Here is a 20,792-nt window from a genome sequence, read left to right on the forward strand (position 1 = left end):
ATTAATCTAAGCTAATGCCCCCGACTTGCAAAAATTACATATTTTTCACATTTTATTGGTTGGCCGGATAACCAGGAATCTCAAAACTGTTCATAATAGTACTAGGAAAAGTTCATATGATCCCAATTGTTTTCTGAGCAACACAATTTATTACAACAAATAATAATGTGAACGCAAGAAAATATATCGAAATATGTGAGACAGCTAGAAAAAGCATTAGATACAAACGATATATGCAAAAATTATATACATATTGAAACTTATTAAATCATCTTTATTACATTTATTTCAAAAAAAATTGAGGTCCCACCGAGATTTGAACTCGGATCGCTGGATTCAAAGTCCAGAGTGCTAACCATTACACCATGGAACCGATATAAGAAGTTTTTAAAAAAACAATGTTGACACTAGTCTTCATATTTATGTTAATTAACGGTCTCTTCAAATTTGCACTCGGAGCTTCATTAATGTGTTTTAATCCATATTCTGAACAATATAGTCGCCTTCGACCGTTCTCGTAAAACGTGCGACGCTTTTCGTCGAAGTGACTCATGGCTGCTAAAACTCCACGAGTGCAACTATTCAACCACGCTAGGCTCCCGCACTCTCGCTCACGCACCGTTCACCTCTCGAAAAAAGGTGAAGTTCTTTTGCGCCACCCTGTATATCGCACATCAACGTCTTCTAACTCCTAAATAAACCTCCTAATTAATTTTGATAATGGTAAAAAATTTTTATCTTCTTTGTAAGAAGAATTTAAAAAACATTTTGTATGATATACGAGTTCAAAGTTATTTTATTTTGTTCGTGTTGATGTTGAAAATCATCTCCACTCACAAAATAAAACCTTATCATATTGCTGTCAACGAATAAAACTGCGAAATACATAAAATTACTCACCTAAACTTTATAATCTCAATAACTTGTGAGAGTGGCATACGATAATCTATCAACTTCTAAAGCATTCACTATATTTATATATTCAGATTTCTTAATTCCTTCTTGCGTTCCCCAACTTTTTTGTGACCTTCTTTATATGATCCTTCCAATCCTTTGACTAAAGAGCTTGTGGCTTTTACCGCCGTAAGCGGTTCATATTTTACAAGCTTTTAATGATGTTGCCAACAATGGAGTTCGCCTCTTAAACGTCAGGATTTCATAAAAGACGAAACACAGTAATTTAAAAGATTATAATATTAATTTTTAATAAATTAATTTAAGGAATAACAAATTTTCAATATTGAAATGATATTTCTATCAAATGTGACAAGAATTTGATTCGGTACACACAGTTATGATACAGTCTGTCAATCAATTTAGAGCTTTCTGATAAACTGAGAAACACCATATTAATTCCGCTAACTTCCAACGACAGGCGATTTATTTATGGTTATCGCAAAGGCCAGACGTACTGGAAATCGGTACACGCGGGATCAAGACATCCTCTTCTTTGTATTTTCCTTTTATGATTTTTGCCTCAATGACGTTATTCATCACCTTTTTCACAGCCAGTCTTGTTCCATTGCGCAGTCGAGGTTGATTAATATTACGCTGCGTAATGACAACTGATCCTACTTTTAACTGCAAATTGTGAGGTCCTAATCCAGGCAATTCTAATGAATATAAAAAGGATGGGGGATAGTCATCCTGGTTCATATCGGTGTCGACTGATTTGAAGGAAACCAACTGTCCCGTAAGAAAATTCTGAATTGTCGCATTGAGATCCTCGACATCTTTATTTTTCGCCGCCAATATTGCTCGTTTACCCAGACAATTATGGTTATTGAACTGTTGCGCTATATCTAGGAAAACACGCTGAATAAGATCCTCTTTTGAGTCTGTGATGTGACGAAAATCTGTGGGTAATGTGATGAATCCGGTCGAGGTATCCACTGCGACTATTATTTCCAATGCTTCGCAAGCACATTTTCAGCTTCGTCTTGCTGCAAAAATACTCTCATGTTAGCAGGAAAGTGTCACTATCACAAAAGATCAACAAAAAAGCACTTAACTTGAAATGTCACTATCACGTAGTTGTCGTACACGTAGCGGTAATCGTCACTCACAAAGATAGAAATATGGACTCTTTGTTCGATCGATAAAGTGAATGGATCGACACCTTAGTTGGTTGTCAAATGTCTAATTTTATGGTTGCGTTCAGAAATTTAATTTGTAACAAAACTTAAGATTATCAATTTACATATAGTTGGTTGTCAAATGTCAAATAAGATGGTTGTGTTCAGAAATTTAATTTGTGAGATAACTTAAGATTTATCAATCTACATATACTTGGTTGTCGAATGTCAAATATTATGGTTGCGTTCTGAAAGTTAATTTTTCTACGACCGTGCGTTTTAACCCACTTTCCCGCACGCATTTTAGCTTTGAAAGTGTCACTTTCCCGTGTCACTAGTGCGAGAAAGTAAAATTATGCACATTTTGACCATATTAGATAGTTTTTCACTTCTGAGATTATAACTATTGTTACTACAGGTAAATAAATATTTACGAAATAGTCCATCAAACAAAATTTAAACCTTTTCTAGCTTTTTGTAGCATTTTTAATTTTTTGAAAATATAAAATAATACAGATATTTTTTATATAACCATGTAATTGTTACTAAAACGTCAAAGTTGTTCAAAACGTCTTGGAAGTGACCGAATAAGTGCAATCTTCTTCTAAATTAAAAAACATTAAACCGAATCCGATACAATAATATTAATTCATCATCAACCGAGGAAGAACTTCCCGAAGCCATTTTGCCAACTGCCAACTGACTTAAAACCGTTGCCGTCACCGTCATCGTCATCTTTATGCGACCTGCAACCGATGCCATCCATCCTCATCGACGTCATCTACCCTCCAGTTGAAACCAAATAACTCCACTGGATCGGCAATTCTTACTAGTCTACAGAATGCAACAAATTGTGTTTTCAATATTAATATTTATAATAATTAGTAGTTTTTAGTTACAGTTTTTTATATTGTTATGTTTGTTGGATTAAAATAATTTTTGAAAAATGGGTTGATATACTTTTTTGTATATACGGTCGTAGAAAAAATAATGTTCCTAACACATGCGTAAAGTGTCTTTCCCGCACTTGACCGCTTGCCCGAACTCCGCTCCGCGTCGTTCGGGACAACTGCAGTCGCGTGCGGGAAAGTATCACTTTCCGCACTTGTTAGGAAAATAACTATTGTGACCAAACATCAATGAAAAACAAAATTGTTGTTTTTATTTATATCCGAGCATTTTCCTATTTATTCACTTTTAAAACTTTCTCTGGACTCCCACAAATAATGCAATACCAAAATCAGCCAAATCGGTCCAGCCGTTCTCGACTTTTAACGAGACTAACGAACAGAAATTAGTTTTTATATATATAGATTTAACGAAGTGCGTTTTTGTTCCTTTGATTCCGAAGAGGATAGTTCCTTACAACGCAAAGTCCTACCATGATTCACTCCAAAAAATACATAAATAAAAGATACACATAATATATTAGAAACAATATTATTGCTAATCATATTTTAAATAATCCCTTATTTCATGGAACAGACAGGAAATTATATTCACGCGGCCTCAAGAACTCTTAGCCATTCAAGAATAATTGCGCATTTCAGTAGATAGGATTTTATCTTCATTTTACACTGCCGCATACAATTAAGGTATGGTTTAAACTGGCATAAGGCGTGCTAACATATAGTAAGAAGTCATGAAGCGCTTATTCAATGCGCAATGCTAATCACTGTCGTTAACACTTGGGTGACAGATTCTCGGGGTCATGCTAGCTACCGCGCTCTGATTGGTCGGCACCGTTAGAAAATTAACGTATACTGTCTTCCTTCTAAGACCCCACGACCTTTTAACGTTACCTAGTGTAATGGAAATTACAACCCTCACGATTGTTCTGGACTTCAAGTGTAAGGTGGCATCTTATTATGAATCTTCTCATATCTTCTTGTGTGACTGACTTATGTATCTATTCATATATTCGTTGTCAGCATTGATCTATTATTCTAAGTTATCTATTTTGTTTCAGATGGTGCCTTTAGTAGCTCTTGTGTTCCTATAGTAACACCCCAGTCGCTTCTGTTGTCTTCTAAAGGTAAAGTGAAGTTGTACCTTAGTCATTTGCCATTAGATGGAAGATCATCAGGACATCTTAAATGTTATCTAGCGCCAGAGTATATATCGAGGAAACGATATACTGATACCGAAACGGAAAAAGTAAGTGATAGAATAACATTATTCGGATGTATTATTAAAACTCATGAACAATCTCGTTTCGAATCCGTTTTCCTTATTTTCATGTAATGAGAGTGGAAGATGAGTTGAGTAACAGTCACGCAAAAATGAGAGAATAATTAAAATAATTGTCGACGAGGAAATTATGTTTGTAATGAACATTCACGCGATTTCAGAGAACTTGATTAAAAAAAATTTCTCCTACATCATCTAATGTCACTTTAATATTTAGTTTGTTGGAAAATATATGTTAGCGTAGAATTGCAAAGAAGAAATTCTTGATATGAATTTTAACTAGGTTCATTATGTCCGTGCCGAAAGGATCAAAACTAAAACTTACGTTAATATGAAAAATAGTGAGTCTTGGAGAAAGGCCAAAGTAACCTTTATACCAAAAGCAGGAAAGAAGGAGTCCACGCATCCCCAATTAACCTCACATCGGTTTTACTTAAAAAAGCTATCGAAAACTACATTGGAACAAAGATTTTAAAGTAGAAATCCCTTCGACTTTGTCAATTTACCGAAGAGGCAAATCAACGGCGACTGCAGTGGTAAAATTGGCAACTGGAGAACGTAGAATACTCGAAACGAGGCTCCCAAAAGAACATCAGACGCCAGAGGAGTAAATAGGAAAACCTCCAGATGGATCTATCTACTTGAACAGTAAAAATGAAAGTAGGGCAAGACAATATTTATATAACTACTTACAGGAGAGTTACATCCTCACTTATGTAAAACTTAGTAGTAGACGAACTCTTTATGCGGGCATATCGGCATATCCTGTCAAGAATATGCTGACGACATAGTCATCTATGTAAGAGGGAGGTTTGAGAATACACTCAGTGACATGTTCAAACAGGACTCAACAGCACCAGAAGGGGGTGTCAATGGGTGGAACTAAATGTCAACCCGAATAAGACCTACCTAATTACCAGCACTAGGAAGAAAAAAATTAACCTTAAACCCATCAAGCTAGACGGGCGAGTCATTGAGTAGGAAAAGGAAATAAACCACTAAAGTTACAAAAGCTCTGATGGTATGCAGAAACTTCGCAGGGAGTAATTGGGGCTGTAACTACAAAGACTGGCCTTGCATATGTGCAACCGGGGCCACGAAATCATGCCCAAAAGCTGCACTAGAAGTGATTCTAAATCGTCCTATATAACCTCCCTATATATTACTGAAAGCACAAGAGGGATGGAAATCAGCAACTGTGGCAACGGGTTACATTGAAGAGAGTATGTGTCATAAGAAAAACGTTTCGCACATTTGGTAGTGCCATTATTGGAAGTGCCATTAGTGGAAGTGCTGCTTCACTAACAAACTGACAAAAATGTTAATAATATTAGTTTGAACAGAAGTACATTAGAAACAATACAAATTTTACCTTTCACATTCATTTGAAAAACTGAGGTTAGATAGCTGAATACTTGAATGAAGTTTTTTAAGTATTTGCGTAATGAAACATTCCAAGGTACTTTTGACAGATCAATAATTGAATGTTGACGTTTAAATTTCGTGTTGTTTGTGTTTGTGATGGTAGTAATTATGACAACATTAAAATAAGCGCGTTTTAAGTGGATGCAAATGAGCAAAATAGTCTGAGAGCGGCGGAATCCTTTATTATGTTTTACTTACTTGTACCCTATTTCTTGCTCCTCCGGGTAAGAAAAGAACTATGAGGGTTGTCACTTAAGTTCTGAGATAGAAATATTTACAATTGGATGTGGCTTTATGATTTTCAAAACAATCTCCATTAGGATCAATTCGATGTTTTGACTGTTCAAAAACGTTTTTGTTTGAACTGATGTGTGAACATTGTCTTGGTGAAGGGTGATTCGTCTTCTGCGATTGGTTTCCCTGATTTTTTCGACTTCTGGCGATCAATTGCTGGTGTGCCATTCAAAATTTATCGTTCTACGTTGCTCTAATAGCTCAAATATTCAGTTATTCCGAAAAAACAAACGACCAGATTTGTTAATGTATATTATTTTCAAATTAAATTAATGCATTATGGGGTGAAAACTTTTTATTAGTAGTGTAAATGTTTCCAAATTTGAAATAAAGTGGCATTTTTATAAATAGGAGGAGAAAAATCAAGGATCTATTTTGGAAAACATAATGGCAAATATTCTATTTTGGAAAATCTCCATCACAAATTTGGGTCATAATAATTATGCATTATTCATTTTCAAATAAATTAGTTACGTAGTATGTTCTAATCAATCTAATTATTAATCTGTATTAGATATCCAATAGATATAATCTTAAATCCTTGGTGGTCCGAACTGTATTAGTTATCTATTATACATGACGAAGTTATTTAGTGTAAAGTGGAACCAAACTGAGTTTATGACAAAAAACGGCGGCACTTAAGAAGCGCTGTGAACCGCTTCCTTCGTTGCCTAGGTGACGGAGTCCATTTTATCAGCGTAATAATTCAGTAGCGTTTCATTCAATATCTACTTGTGTTATTGGTAAAACTGTTTTGGTAAATGTTATGACAAGGTTGGCTGTTTGGATTAAAATATACGAACTTACAGTAAAAATTGCTTCCTTGCAAACATGTTTTGTAAACACAAATGTTTGTTATAAAAACATTGAGTTTTGTTAAGACATAAAGAAAAAATTACAATGGCTGTATTTGTATAAAATGGTGGATAAGCTCGATATGTATACAGTGCCTCCAGTCCAAAACAGATCTATATTTTATTTTAATTTACTTTTTATCAAATTATAATCTAATATATGGGAAGAACAACCTTCTTGTTATAACATCGTCACTATTTTTTTAGAGTTTCTTTTACGACTTGGTTTCAAAAGTATAAAGTAGCCCTGTTTTCACTTAATGCATAAAAAATACGGTAAAAGTGAAAAATAACAAATGATTGTGCCGCTTCCATAGCCATCACATTATTACAATAACCAAGATGAATTATAATAGATATTAGTAATTAATAATAATAGATTTTTAAAAAGAAGATATAGAAAAGTGGTAAGTATTAGGAATATTTTCTATGGGCACCAATAACACTACTGACCCCGATGGAATATCACCTATCGTCCGCTATATAAACTCTTTTCTCTATTATTCGAAATAGCTCTCTTCCCCCTAGATTAGAGATTTGTTCGGGTAAAACCCATACCAAAAAAAGAATAAAAACGATAGTGAGATATATTGATTCTGCTAAACATCATCAACGGCCATAAATACTCCTTTCGTAAACATAGATCAACCGGGAAGATCCTGGCCTTGAGGTCAACGCTGTTGTGCCCCAGGGATGCATCTTGTCACCTACTCTCTTTCTCTCGTATATCAACAATACACTCGACGAAGCTGCAAACCCTAGGCAGCAACATATCACCACCATCAATACTACTATTGAAAACATTCTGGATGGAAATAATCTGATCGAGCTCAGTACATCAAAGATCAAGGCTGCTGTTTTTACAAAGAAGGCTCCTGGCATCGAGGCTCAGGATTTGGTTCTGCCTGGGCATAAAATATCATTATCACCGCAAATTCGCTTGTTGGCCATAGAGGTTAGGAGCAAGATGTCCTGGCATAGTCATGTGACCGAATTAGCTAAGGCAGCTTCGCAAAAACTTGGAGTCCACTTCAAACCAAAAAGCTATATACTTCTAATCCTGTACAAGGCCCAGATTTGTACTTCTTTGGTTAGGTCGTGGACCTGACTAATTATTAACGATTCCACTACGGCAGATGCTCTTCGGAGCTGTTCAACCTAGAGTAGTATTTGCAAGACCTACTCGACAGGAAGACGTGATTCATGTATAACAAGTTCGTCTGCAGACGCTCAGAACGTCAATTTATCGGGATTCCTTTCTTTGAAGAAGGGCAAGCCTGTGGAATCAACTACTGAGGCACGTTTTTCTTGAACACTACAATCTAGAGAAGTTTAAAGTCAATATCCACAGGTATCTCCACACGGCAGGCACCACTCGAGCTACTCGATTATAATAGCTCTCTCGAGCTTGCTTTCCACAAAAAAATATTAAATACAAACAAAAGTATGCATATTTGAAAAATCATTCTTTTTCCATTTTCTCCAAAAGAATTATTCCGAAATAAATGATTGGACGATCATCAATAAAATTTGTATTGTATAAACTGATGTTATCTGTAGCATGAAAAGCATTATTTTTGAATTTTCACAGACATTGCTGGTCATTTCATATTTTAAACAAAATTCATTTAAAAGCGGAATTTAATGGAAATCGAAATTAAATTTGATGATTTTCAATTAAAATTATATTAGTTACTACGTATTTTAAAAACTTTGGACATGATTAATTAATGTCGGAATACAGGAATCAATAATAAATCATAATTTTTTGTATTGAATAATAACTTTGATGGTATTAAACATGACTAAAAATTATTTTGATGATATGCATGACAAAATCTGAGGTGAAGTTTATCTTTTAAAAACTGTCAATAAAATATTTTCTGCTCTACACACTTCTTTACAAGAAGTTTATTCCAAATTTTTGCATTTTCTGATTGCCAATGTTTAGCTTTTAACGGAATTTGCATAACTTACCATATTTTTAACCCAGGTTTTTGAGCTTCGAATCATTCTCTTATTTGCGGGTAACTTGATTTCTTTCTTTGCATGCATTTACGAAAACAAATTCTTCAAAATAATTAACGTGTATTGTAATTTCGAAATTCTATAGGCAAACATTTTGTTTTGATGATAACTATTGTGTTGGACTTTCGGAATTTAATTAGAATATTTGGTTTCCGTGAATAAATCTAGATGAAGGATTTAATAAAGAAACATTTCGAACAAATAGGAAAGAGGGATATTGAAAGTACCAGAGAGTCTACAATGATTCGAGAATAAGAATTATTTCAAATTTACCACTCCCAAGTCAATTAGAGTATGTGAAATATTTGTGAAAAAAACTTGTTTTACGTGTTTGATGATTTTATCAAAAAATGTAGTTAATCTGAAGCAGTTTTTATTACTATTGATGAAATATTAGAAGTATATCAATCAAACATTCAAATGAGATCTGGAATATAGATATAATAACAATATTAATAATTCCATGTGGTAAATGATTGCATTATTGTGTCCCAATTCGTTTTGGATTTTGCCTTTTTGGATATATGTTTCTATGGTTGGCGTTTGGGACACGCACGTAATTTCGAATAACTCTATATATAACGCTATAATTATTCCATTATTAATGTTTAACGTGCTTTTTAGTATCTATTAGAACATCCATAGAGATGATATTTCTTATTTGACGCTAAGTTCGATAGAATATGCCAAATTTTCATATTATTCATCTTCTTCTGCTAAAAATTTATAGTAATCATGGATTAACTTGAAAACGTCAAAATATGATTACTTTTCCTCCAATCGGTTTGTTAATACCAGAAATGTTTTAATTATCCACAGTACCTGATATAAAAACTCATGTTCAATGCCGATTTACTGTTATTGGTGAAATATCTGACAATAGATTAAACTTGGTAAACATTTATAAAAAATATAAAAACCAACGACCCACAAATGTCAAAACAGATCATTTCTTTTTGAAGTATAGAAATTTAAATGCAAAACCCAAGTTGTAGGTATCAATACCTTTTCAAAAATTCTCTCGCTGATCGTAACATATTTGAATTTACCTAACCCAAAAAACTATACTGGGTATAGATTTCGACGCTCTACGGCGTCTCTATTAGTGGATTCCGGTGGTGATATAATTTAACTAAAGAAGCACGGTGAGAGGAAATCCATCACAGTTGCGGAGGGTTACGTAGACATCCAACAATCCAATAAGTGCTAATACAACTATAGATGATGTTATTTCTTCTTTATTAAATGTTGCCAATTCAAGTACCAATAGTAATGTAACTTCTTCTTCACTTCAAATTAATAATACTCACAGTTGTACTTTTAATATTAATATTATAAAATGAAATTTGATAAAGGATTTGTCGAATTTTCTTAAGTCTACGGACGTAAAAAAATTTTTGTATGATTCTCGTAAGAAAAGTAATTTTTTTCACTCGTAGGAATTGCCGAACCGTCCTACTCGTGAAAAAAAGTATTACTATACTGACTTGTTGCATTAATAACTATTTTTTGTACTTTTTCGTACTTTGCACAAAGAAACGAAAATATCTCAAGAACTAACAATTTTAGGTATTGGGAATGCTTCATAAAAAACGAAATATGCTAGCTTTCGATACTCACATCGAATACAGGGTGATTAATTTGAATAAATCTCAGAAAATAATGTATTAGTATTTTGATTTACCCTGTATCAGTTTCAATTAACTAAATAGATAAGGTATTGGTGCTCCAGGTAAAAAGCGTTCCAAAAATTTTTTCACGCATTTGGGGTTGTTTCTGAGGGTACAAATAGTAAATTTAAGGTGGGGGAGACATATTATTTCCATTATTATAAATATTACATGGTAGAACTTACATTTGATAAATCAATGAAAGCTAACCTAACCAATTCTAAATAATTACCATCTTGGTTAGGTTAGGTTTCATTGATTTATCATATGTAAGTTGTACCATGTAATGTCTAAAGTAAAGGAAATAATATGCCTCCCCGCCTTAAATAAACTATTTGGTCCCTAAGAAAGAACCCCAAATGCGTGAAAAATTTTTTAGAAAGATTTTTGCCTGGAACCCCAATTCTAAATAATTACCATATATAATTTTACATTATTTTTACTACTATTTGAATGCTTTGGCCGCAACAGCTTTTCATTTTTGAATTCTTCTTACATTATCCAGAGTATTGAACTTGTTATGGAAAATTGATTATAACTTTTTAAAACCCCGTAAAACTCATAACAACTCTATGTTATTGTAACAAGCTGATTCCAAATGCCATGAAATATAGGGTATTCCATTTAAAATAAGCATTCTGGAATACCCTGTAAGATTGTGATAATTTTCAAATTCCAAAGTACCAAAGAGGCACAGAACTTTATCACACTAATAAATCACCCAGTATAGCATTATATTATTGTAAAAAATCTGGTTAAACATCATTACACCCAAATTTAATCGTTATTAAGAATATAATTATATTTATGCATTCTTTAGCATGACTTGATAATACTGTTAAGTTTCAAACTCTCCGCCTATGATCTTCATGAACACTGTTTATGATGATGCCGTCACGTTCAAAAAGAACCGTCTCTCTCTCACTCACTAACAATTTAAAAAACAATTCACAATTATTTAGAATTTATGAATTAAACGTTTTGTCTCATGCTGTAATGTTTCTGGAAGACAAAAAATTATAAAGCTCGGTAAACAGTAGCGTACTTTGATCTACAAAGTTATTTCCACAAAAGAAGACGTACAAAAATATCTTTAGAATTGAGAACATCCCAAGAAAGAAAATAAAAATTTCCTCATAATAATATAATTAACCCCGAGAACCCCATTAACCCCAACAACCAATATTTTATTTATACCCTTTTACAAGATTTCTCAGTATACTATATCAATTATGATCCAACTTGTACATCCCGCTTTAACAAAGCAATTTATACTCCACATTAATTGTAGCAGCAATTTATTCATGACGTTTCCTCGTTTTATTCATTCATTTTTCAGATGTGGATCTACGCTCTGGGCGAAAGTCTGAAAAGAGCCACTTTGACCAGCCATGTCGCAACTTCACGTTTAAGTGGTGAGTTATGTCAAATCCTGACGGATATGACGCATCCCCAGGCGACCTCGAGAGCTTCATTGATGCATCTTTTAGATGTGAGTATACTAGACAAATTTATTCGTAAAGTTACTGACAGAATGTATTTGTTCAATCGATAAAGAAATGGTTCAACAAGGGCGTACAGGAATAAAAGGATATTATCAGAACTCTTATACCTTCTACTTACAGAAAATTAGGTCCTAATAACAGTAAATTAATCGAATAGTATTGGGATAATATTATTCTCAATGAGCTACTCCCCGTTTTAGTAGATCTAGACGAATGTTCCGTGATGAGGACCATGTTTAAAGTTAAGCACAAGATTTTCAAAGTTCAACTGCTGCTAACTACTGAAATAGACCCATAAAATTTCTTAAGTTAACCCACTATAATGATAGAAATCCTCACTAAAAGTCGCAATTGCTTATATTACATTTTCTTTCATGACATTCTCAAAATTTTTATAATTAATTTGATTAATAATATTTTTCAATCAAATTAACGCTAAATGAAATTATTTCCAATAAATGTGAAATGTCAGTAGAAACAACGATTGTTTGAATGACAACCTGAACCTAACAGATGTAGAAATACTCAGCATAAGAATTTTAAGTGGAAGAGGCTAGCCCACAGGGCACAGAAGGCTCTGCCTTCATTTAGAACCGTATATTAAAGACTGAAAGAGAAGGTTTTATCATGAAAAGAGGATAAAATAAGAGAAGAGACTAAGCCCACTATTGTTCATACTAATAATGGATGGAATGTAAACTAAAAAAATGTAAAGAACTGGACGAGACACCTACAAACGAACATAGGATACCGTCATCGTAATTATGGTATAAAATCAAAGGAAGATGAAAGCACTAACAAAAATTTGGATAGAAGAGATAGAAAAACTGCAAATGGAAATTAACATAGAAAAATGCAAAATAATAATAATGAACGAGAAAAATTCGAGACTCATTCCACTTTTGAAAGAAATATTTGTTCAGCGAAACTGTTTTATGTCAAGATATAACTCTATTGAAATTGTGTTTGTAATTATGGGGAGAAGGTGTCTACAGCTTATTGAAATTACCCTTAACTTATTTTTTTAAAAAGCGGACTTATACCACTTTCAAAAAAACCAGCTCAAATCATTCCATTGGGTGGAGTACTTCCATGATAATATTTGAATAACGTTTTTTTAATTGTTTTCCACGTAAAAAATAATGATTATTACTCTTTCTTATTCTTTTCTTATCGTATTATCCAATACCAAAAAAAAGTTTTCTTTATATGAGTATTAGCTTTTACCCGCGGCTTCGCTCGCATTAAAACCATTATAGTATCAGAGATCATTACTATAGAGATAAATCAATCAATATGATAACTATATTTTATTGCTGGGCTGGGATTTTAGAAAATTACAACATACCATGAAGTTTCAAAAACTTGAAAATTTGTCAAAATATAACAACAAACGTTAAAACATATTTCCCTGCAACAAAAATGAATAATATTGAATTTTAACAACTTCAAAAGATATGAATGCAGAGTATTAATCTAAGACATGTAATTGACCTTAAGAGAATCGGGGCTTTTCTAAATGCACTCCCGATACTTGTAATATCTGCCCTTGTTCTTTGTTATGTTTTGAATTGGAATGGATGTTCAGTGGGAATAATCAGAATCATAATGAATAGCATCTAACTAAAAAATGACACCTAGCCTCAAAAATTCAAATATATTTATTCGCGAAAATCACGAAGTGGACGACATCTGTTAATTTTCTTTCAAACTTCAATAGAGGTGAATAACAAAGCCAGAATACCTACAAATTTTGTTGATTTAAAAACAATAGAAAGTGTTATTTTAGTCTAAATAGTAAAATATATCTTTTTAAACTGCATTTCTGAAACAACCACACATCCATAAGATGCATTTCGAAAACAATAAGAACATGGTAAAAATTGTAGTGTTACAAATGTTCTATTCTAATGGCCAATTAAACTCTTGTGTCCCTTTGTGGTAGTTTCGTGTCGATATGCAAGTCTCTTAGTCCCGTAGTTACATAAACAAATACATTCCCAATATTTAACTACATCATCCAGATTAATTATCTCATGAGGCTGAGAAGCTAGACGTAACTTCTGTAGACCATGATATATCTGCCCTTGTACTACAGTAAAAGTTGGAGAAAATCCGGGCAGTCTCATCTCTTTATCAACTCCAAAGGATGTCATTTGAAAGCAAGAGTTATACTTTCTTATTTTGCTTAAAAATTGCTTTGACTCATCTGTAACACTTAACAATAAAGTTTTTAAAGGCTCTTCTGGTACACCAAGTAATGGAAGTAAAACTTTACGACTGAAACAGCGCATTCCAACAGTTTGATCTTTTCATTTGACAGCATCGCAATAGTGACATTTTTTATTCATTAAGCCAATGAAAGATGAATATGATATTCCATTGAAGGATCATATTGAAACCCAGTACCATTGAATACCGACCAATCCTTATGCAAAATTCTGACGGCGCGAGGTGTCTGCATTTCGCATTATGATTTTTTTTATCTTTCGTAAAAATAATTTTTTTTCCATAAAAAATATTCTATGTTACTTCTAATACCCCCAAGAATATGTATACAAAGTTTTATGATGATTGGTTAAGTAGTAAGGATTGAAAATAACCTGTCTGTCATATTTTTTCAAAATTTTGACAGATACAACACAAACATTGGGGAACTTTTCAATATTATTATCTTAGTGAAAGTGTTGTCAACTTTTGTAAAATCGCTTTTCCGTCAAATCTTCCTCGTAACAAACCTAAAAACTAAGAATCTAAACTGATCGGGAGGAATGAAAAGCTATCACGGGAATAAATACAAGCAACTACGATGCTCGATATTGAATAATCGACTAAGAATAAGTTAGATCATTTCAACATTCACAAAATTGAATTTTGATAATTGAAAAAAAAAAGGATTGTTATCTACAGAGTTTACATGCTCATGCTTACCCCCGCAAATGTTTTCAACGTGTACCGAAAAAACCTAAGAACATGTCGTTGTTTATTATACTAAAAAAGTTTTAATTCTAGTCAATCTAGAGACTAAATTTGTCGGAGTATACTATGGAAAAAGATTGGATGAAATCTCCGTGAGAAATCATCAATGAAACATTTCAACTAGAATCATTACTCTAAAGTTAAATTCTCATTTACAGGCGTAATTTGATTCATTAATCAAAAACCACGTAAACATTCCCATTATGTAGGAAAACGTTCCTTAATTTTGCAGGTTAGGATAATAGGCATAGGTTGAGCGCAAAATGAGCGGCCAAAGGAAATGACAGAATAACTAATTGCTTTTAAATGTAATTACACCCCCTTTCGATCGCGTGTTGAAAATACCGCAACAGCTGTGCCAGGGATCACTTCAAATTCCCTCTGCCGAAATTTTAGCAATTTTTAGCATTTAATATACAAAACGTTCGAACAATTAGGAATTTTATCAGAATAAAAAGCACATAAATAATACACTGGTACAGGATTTATAGTAAGAAACATACTGTGACTGAATTTACGTAACAGTAGTTACTTACCATGCATCTATTTGAACTACAGTAGAACCTCGATAAGATAAAGGCCAAGGAAAACATTGACATATTTAAGGTGAACGTATAGATATATATATATATATAGATATATATAAGATCGTGACCTGAGATGAATCATGGATCTATGCATATGAACCCTAAACTTAAGTTTATAGAATTATTTTTGAATTTATGCGTTCGCGGAATATCCTACCTAATATGTTCTTATTCCAGATTATATCAGGTTATTGTAAAAAGAAACAGCAACATCGACCTTTTTCTCATATTGTAATGGATTTACACCAAGAGACGGTTTCTGCCTTAGAAGTGGCAATGGATACCGCTTGGGGTCCGCCCGCTATGCCAGAGATACAGCCTAGGACAATAAATTGGTAAATATAAAATTAAAAGTTAAAGTTAAAACTTTTAACTCTCGTAATTTGATAATTTTCAAGGAAAAATAGAATAACTAAAGACATTCTTCAACAATTAAAAAGTTACACAAAAGTAAACAGTTTAAAATATACTTTTGAATTTGATAATTTGTATTTCAGGTCTTCCAATAATTAAATTAATATAATTTTTTCCAATGGTGGAAAATTCTGAACAAGTAGACATTTTAATTGGTATTAGGAGGTTTCCTAATCGCGTGGTTTCTTACAACAAATGTGTATCCATAACAAATAAAAATATGTTGAAATGGGCTGTCAAACATTACTTATTATTAGACTTAAATTGTTTCTAAATACAAGGTTAACATTAGTAGAAAATCATTAAGTGTTATAAATATAAACAATAAAATTGAGTTTTCAACCCAACTATGTTTTTATTGAAATATCACATAAATGAATGGTCATCTGTGATAGTGGAAAAGTACACATTTCGACTTAACATTTTTGAAAGACGATTCTGATCAATAGGTCAGTACTATACGATTTTGGGAATCGAAATGCGTCTACAGTATTGTTCAGTGAATCCCAAATGGACGTAATTTGCACTCGTATCCTCTGGCAGGATTCGAACTTCCACACCATATAACATAGAACACAATTAGGTATCGGCTCTGAACCAGATAATAACTATTTCATATGAATGAATATAACTCGTACTGAAAATTTTGATTCAAATTACTATAAATTATGAAAAAAATGTCAGATTTTTGGTTAAGCTCGAATTTATTAACGGTTATTTTCTACATCTGACGATTGCTCTTGAATTTTAAGCGCTCTTCTTATATATAGTAAAACAACTACACTGATTATGATCAATCCAATCATTACAAAACATGGCACTATAACATCAGAGAATACACCCATTATATTCCACAAAAAATGAAATTATGACCAAATGAAAGTTATGTTTACAATATAAATATACATTTACTAGTGTCCAACAGACAGTTTATTATTTGACAAAATAATATTTTTTGTACAACTGTCAAAATCAGTTGACATTTTTGTATCAGTTTTTTTATCGTTATTCATGGCACTAAAGTCGTACTTTTTGTAAAAATTTTCTATTTTATTATCATGTTTTATATGAAGGGAGTTTAATGCCGCGTTACTATTTATTTTTTTTTTCGCCCAGATTCGAATATTTTTGCGAAAATATTTGGAATTGAGGCTAGCAGATTGGGTTACGAGTGTCGTGTTTAGTTACACAGCTGATTAATTTTATTATTTTTCAAAAATCTGAATGCAAATCTTTTATTTTCATTTATTTATTTGAATGGTATTAGAACAGTTTGAATTATTCGTCATGTTGAAAGGTTGTAAGTTGATTGATTGCTGTCGAACATGAAGCGAATGACAGTTAAGTTACTTCAGTATAGGCGCAAAAACGCGATTTTACTCTCGATTTCTCTCTCAATTTTAGAATATATTATACAATAAAGTTATATTTCAAACATATAAAAAATACAATCATTAAATGTGCATTGCATGAATGACATGTTCCTTAAACTGTTCGGTACAACAGACGAATTTTTTATGTTTGAAATTATATTTTTTCTCGCCACTACAACATCACAACGCGAATCCGATGTTAATTCAGAACTGTCACATGTACTAAACACTTTTTTCGCTATTTCTATCCTATGTGTTACCTTTCCAACCGCTACGTTTCTTTAGTGTCATCAAGTCTTCCTCAGATTTAACTAAAAATTATGCAGACGATCTTCGAAATGAATGACCTTATATGAGTTAATATTTTCAAGTTGAAGAAAAACCTCATAAAAATGGTTTTTACCCTACAACCTGCTTGATACAATTTCCATTGTGATATTCATAAAACAGGCGGCGATCATTTGCTGCTGCTGGACGTAGGGCTAAGTACATTTGTTGAAATTTAACATATTTTTCAGTAATTAAAAATCTCCAGTTTACATAACTCTTTATTTTCTTATGCTTATGTTACCTGGCTGATTTCACAAATTCGACAAGCTCTTGCGATCCCAAATACAACAACCTTGACCACTAATTAAACTTCGGGAGCAATAATTTATCAAATGATTATTCATAATAAAACAATTTCATTCATTGAAATAATAATTGATAGTCATGTGTGAACAATTACTTTCAACATAAATTCTCGAAGATGTTGCTACTGATCAGAAATGTCAGATATTTTGATTCCACACTTCTCTAAGATATTCTAATTTGTTTGGAGGAATACTAACAATTCAATATTTTGTTAGAAATCTAAATTTTGTTACTCAAACTATCTCCGTGACGTTTTATGTTGCCTCTTGCATTGGTCAGAAAAGTTATAGAGGTTCTCCTGAAACAATGAGCTATACATATCTTTTCTAAGCCATTTTTCAACCAAGTTAGGAATTGATTATATCTATATCTTCTAAATTTGTATCGATATCAGCGTAGTTGATTAAATTCATTGATATCATCCATTGATAAAACTGTAGATTTCTTTCCTCGGTATCCGAAGCTTATAACAATATTTTCTTTAACATTCAATGTACTTTTCAACATTGAGTAGACATTCCAAACCGTTTCTTATCGCACCATTCACGAAAATAATCATATGTTTTCTCATATAGTAACTTGGATTTGGTTGCAATTGCTTCCTCAGATATATCTGATGGCTTATTATTACTACGATCATAATCAACATCTTTCTTCTTGGAAATAACTCTAAATTAAAGCAACTACAGCAAACACAGTCAAAAACGCGGCGTGTTGGAAGTATTGATAACATCAAGTATAACATATATAGAGGGACGTATTGGAAGTTTCTATTTTTAATATATTTCTGACGCAGTAATTCACATTCATAGTTATATAAAAAAATATTTGAATTTCGTGTTTTTGTAGCAGGAAAGAATTTTGGGCTCGACCCGCGGTCTCGGAGCAATATTACCACTCTCATGTGCCAGTGAAAAAGCTCATTTGACGCACTCAATACAAAAAAAATTCCATTTAATGTAAACTTGAACCTTACAATTACGTGGATTGTTACTTTAGCCTAGAAAGTGTCTAATATTTGAAAATATTAACGATCTTGCACGACTATGAATGATTGGTGGAGGATCGTTGGATTCTTTGTGGTTGAGGTGGTTGAGATGAGAACCTTATTCTTATTAGCGGTAGGGATTCATTGGGTTAGGCCCTGATATAGGAAAGATTCCTCTGCAGGGAGAGATGAATGTATATTTTACATTTAAAATCCATTTTTGAGACATTCGACCATGATTCAACTTTTTTTCAGATTCGGAATCGATGAGGACTTTTCAGTATTCTTCTATAATGGTGTTTCAAACAATTACATTGTAATTTTTTTTCAATGTTTAGAATAGTTCTGTCTCAAAAACATGACTCCTAGAAAAAAGTATCGAATCATATTTTAGAGATCTACAATTGTTGTCTGACTCAATTTGAAACGAAAATTCACCAATTTTCTTAAAACGTCATTCATTTTTGAGACAAAGGACCATGAATTAAATTTTTTCCAGATTCGGAATCGATAGAGACTTTTCTAAACAATTATGTTGCAATTTTTTTCAATTTTTAGATTCATAATTCATAGTCAAAAAACATGACTCCAGTTATATGAAGAAAAATCTATATTATTCTAAAAATTAAGACGCAAAAAGATCATATTTTGTAAACATATGTCAGCATTTATTTTACTATAAAATAGGATTGTGGTAAACACCCTTTAAATGAATTTAGATTGTTCAATGAATCTTGTTAATTCAATCGCTTGAAATTAATAGAGTTTATTCATTTGTAAAATTGTAATTTGTGTTCATAAAATTTTTGAAAGTTAAATATAAAATCCTCCTAGAAAAAAAAAGTATCGAGTCATATTTCAGAGATAATTAGATCATCTAAAATTGTTGTCTGACTTAATTCCAAGCGAATATTCACTTTTTTTAAAAAAAGTGCGAAACATTCAATTTTGAGTCAATGTACCATGAAATATTTTCCAGATTCGGAAGCGATAGGGACATTTCAGTATTTTTCTATAATTACTAAAATCATTCTGTTTCAAAAACTATTGCCACTTTTGTCCTCGAATTACATTTTTTCGGAATGTGGATTTCTCAACATTAATTTCTTCCAAACTTTTATACCAATATTTTAGCTTTACGTAAATTTTTGTACCCGTGCATTTCTTAATTTACCTGACTAATATTTTAATTAATAAAACACTTCCGCAGTGTTGTTATGTAAATATAGAGAACTAATCAATTTAATTAAAACTCATTCATTATCGCGAATTATTTCAAAATTAAAAGTTCTCTTGTTCCAGGACGGACATCAACTCCGACAATTTCGGAGCAATACCCAGAAGATGGGTGGGTTTAACCCGTAACACAGATTCTTGTCTTCCTAAATTAACTAAAGAAGCTAGTACTAGTATGGAGGACTTGTCTTGTAGCAGACAATTATTCGAAATACCCGGTAGTGTAGTTAGACCCAAATCTATGTATGTAGCAGATAGTGATAGACTTGATAGTGATATTTTTCGTAAAAATCAAAATATTGGACAACGTGTATATAACGAAACTATATCTAGAGAATTAGATAGTGGGACCACCAGTAATAAAGTAAGTGATATCAATATTATGCCTATCAAATCATCGTATTATATCTGCAATAGATTTTTCAAAATGACATCTCGCACTTTGTATACAACTCTTATTAACTTGGACGCCATTCACCAGTTTACTCTTACAAAAAATTGTTAAAATAAACACAAAAATCTGATTGAATTACATCAT

At 32.4% G+C, this 20,792-nt stretch overlaps 1 protein-coding gene and 1 non-coding gene across 4 annotated transcripts in view; one reads left to right on the forward strand and one right to left on the reverse strand.

Moving 5' to 3' along the window:
- The window catches only part of LOC130445617 (tyrosine-protein phosphatase non-receptor type 13-like), an 89,629-nt gene that overhangs the window by 53,221 nt on the left and 15,616 nt on the right, over positions 1-20,792 (forward strand). For all 3 annotated transcript variants that reach the window (XM_056781345.1, XM_056781346.1, XM_056781347.1), the window contains 4 exons: positions 4,045-4,232; positions 11,876-12,028; positions 15,785-15,942; positions 20,321-20,618. In XM_056781345.1, the coding sequence (XP_056637323.1) occupies positions 4,045-4,232; positions 11,876-12,028; positions 15,785-15,942; positions 20,321-20,618 (797 nt within the window). The remainder of the gene's footprint in view (positions 1-4,044; positions 4,233-11,875; positions 12,029-15,784; positions 15,943-20,320; positions 20,619-20,792) is intronic.
- Trnaq-uug (transfer RNA glutamine (anticodon UUG)) lies at positions 302-373 on the reverse strand. The gene has a single exon. It is a non-coding gene; the product is annotated as a tRNA-Gln (tRNA).

The sequence above is a fragment of the Diorhabda sublineata genome, chromosome 6 (assembly GCF_026230105.1).
Source record: "Diorhabda sublineata isolate icDioSubl1.1 chromosome 6, icDioSubl1.1, whole genome shotgun sequence".
NCBI classification, from domain to species: domain Eukaryota; kingdom Metazoa; phylum Arthropoda; class Insecta; order Coleoptera; family Chrysomelidae; genus Diorhabda; species Diorhabda sublineata.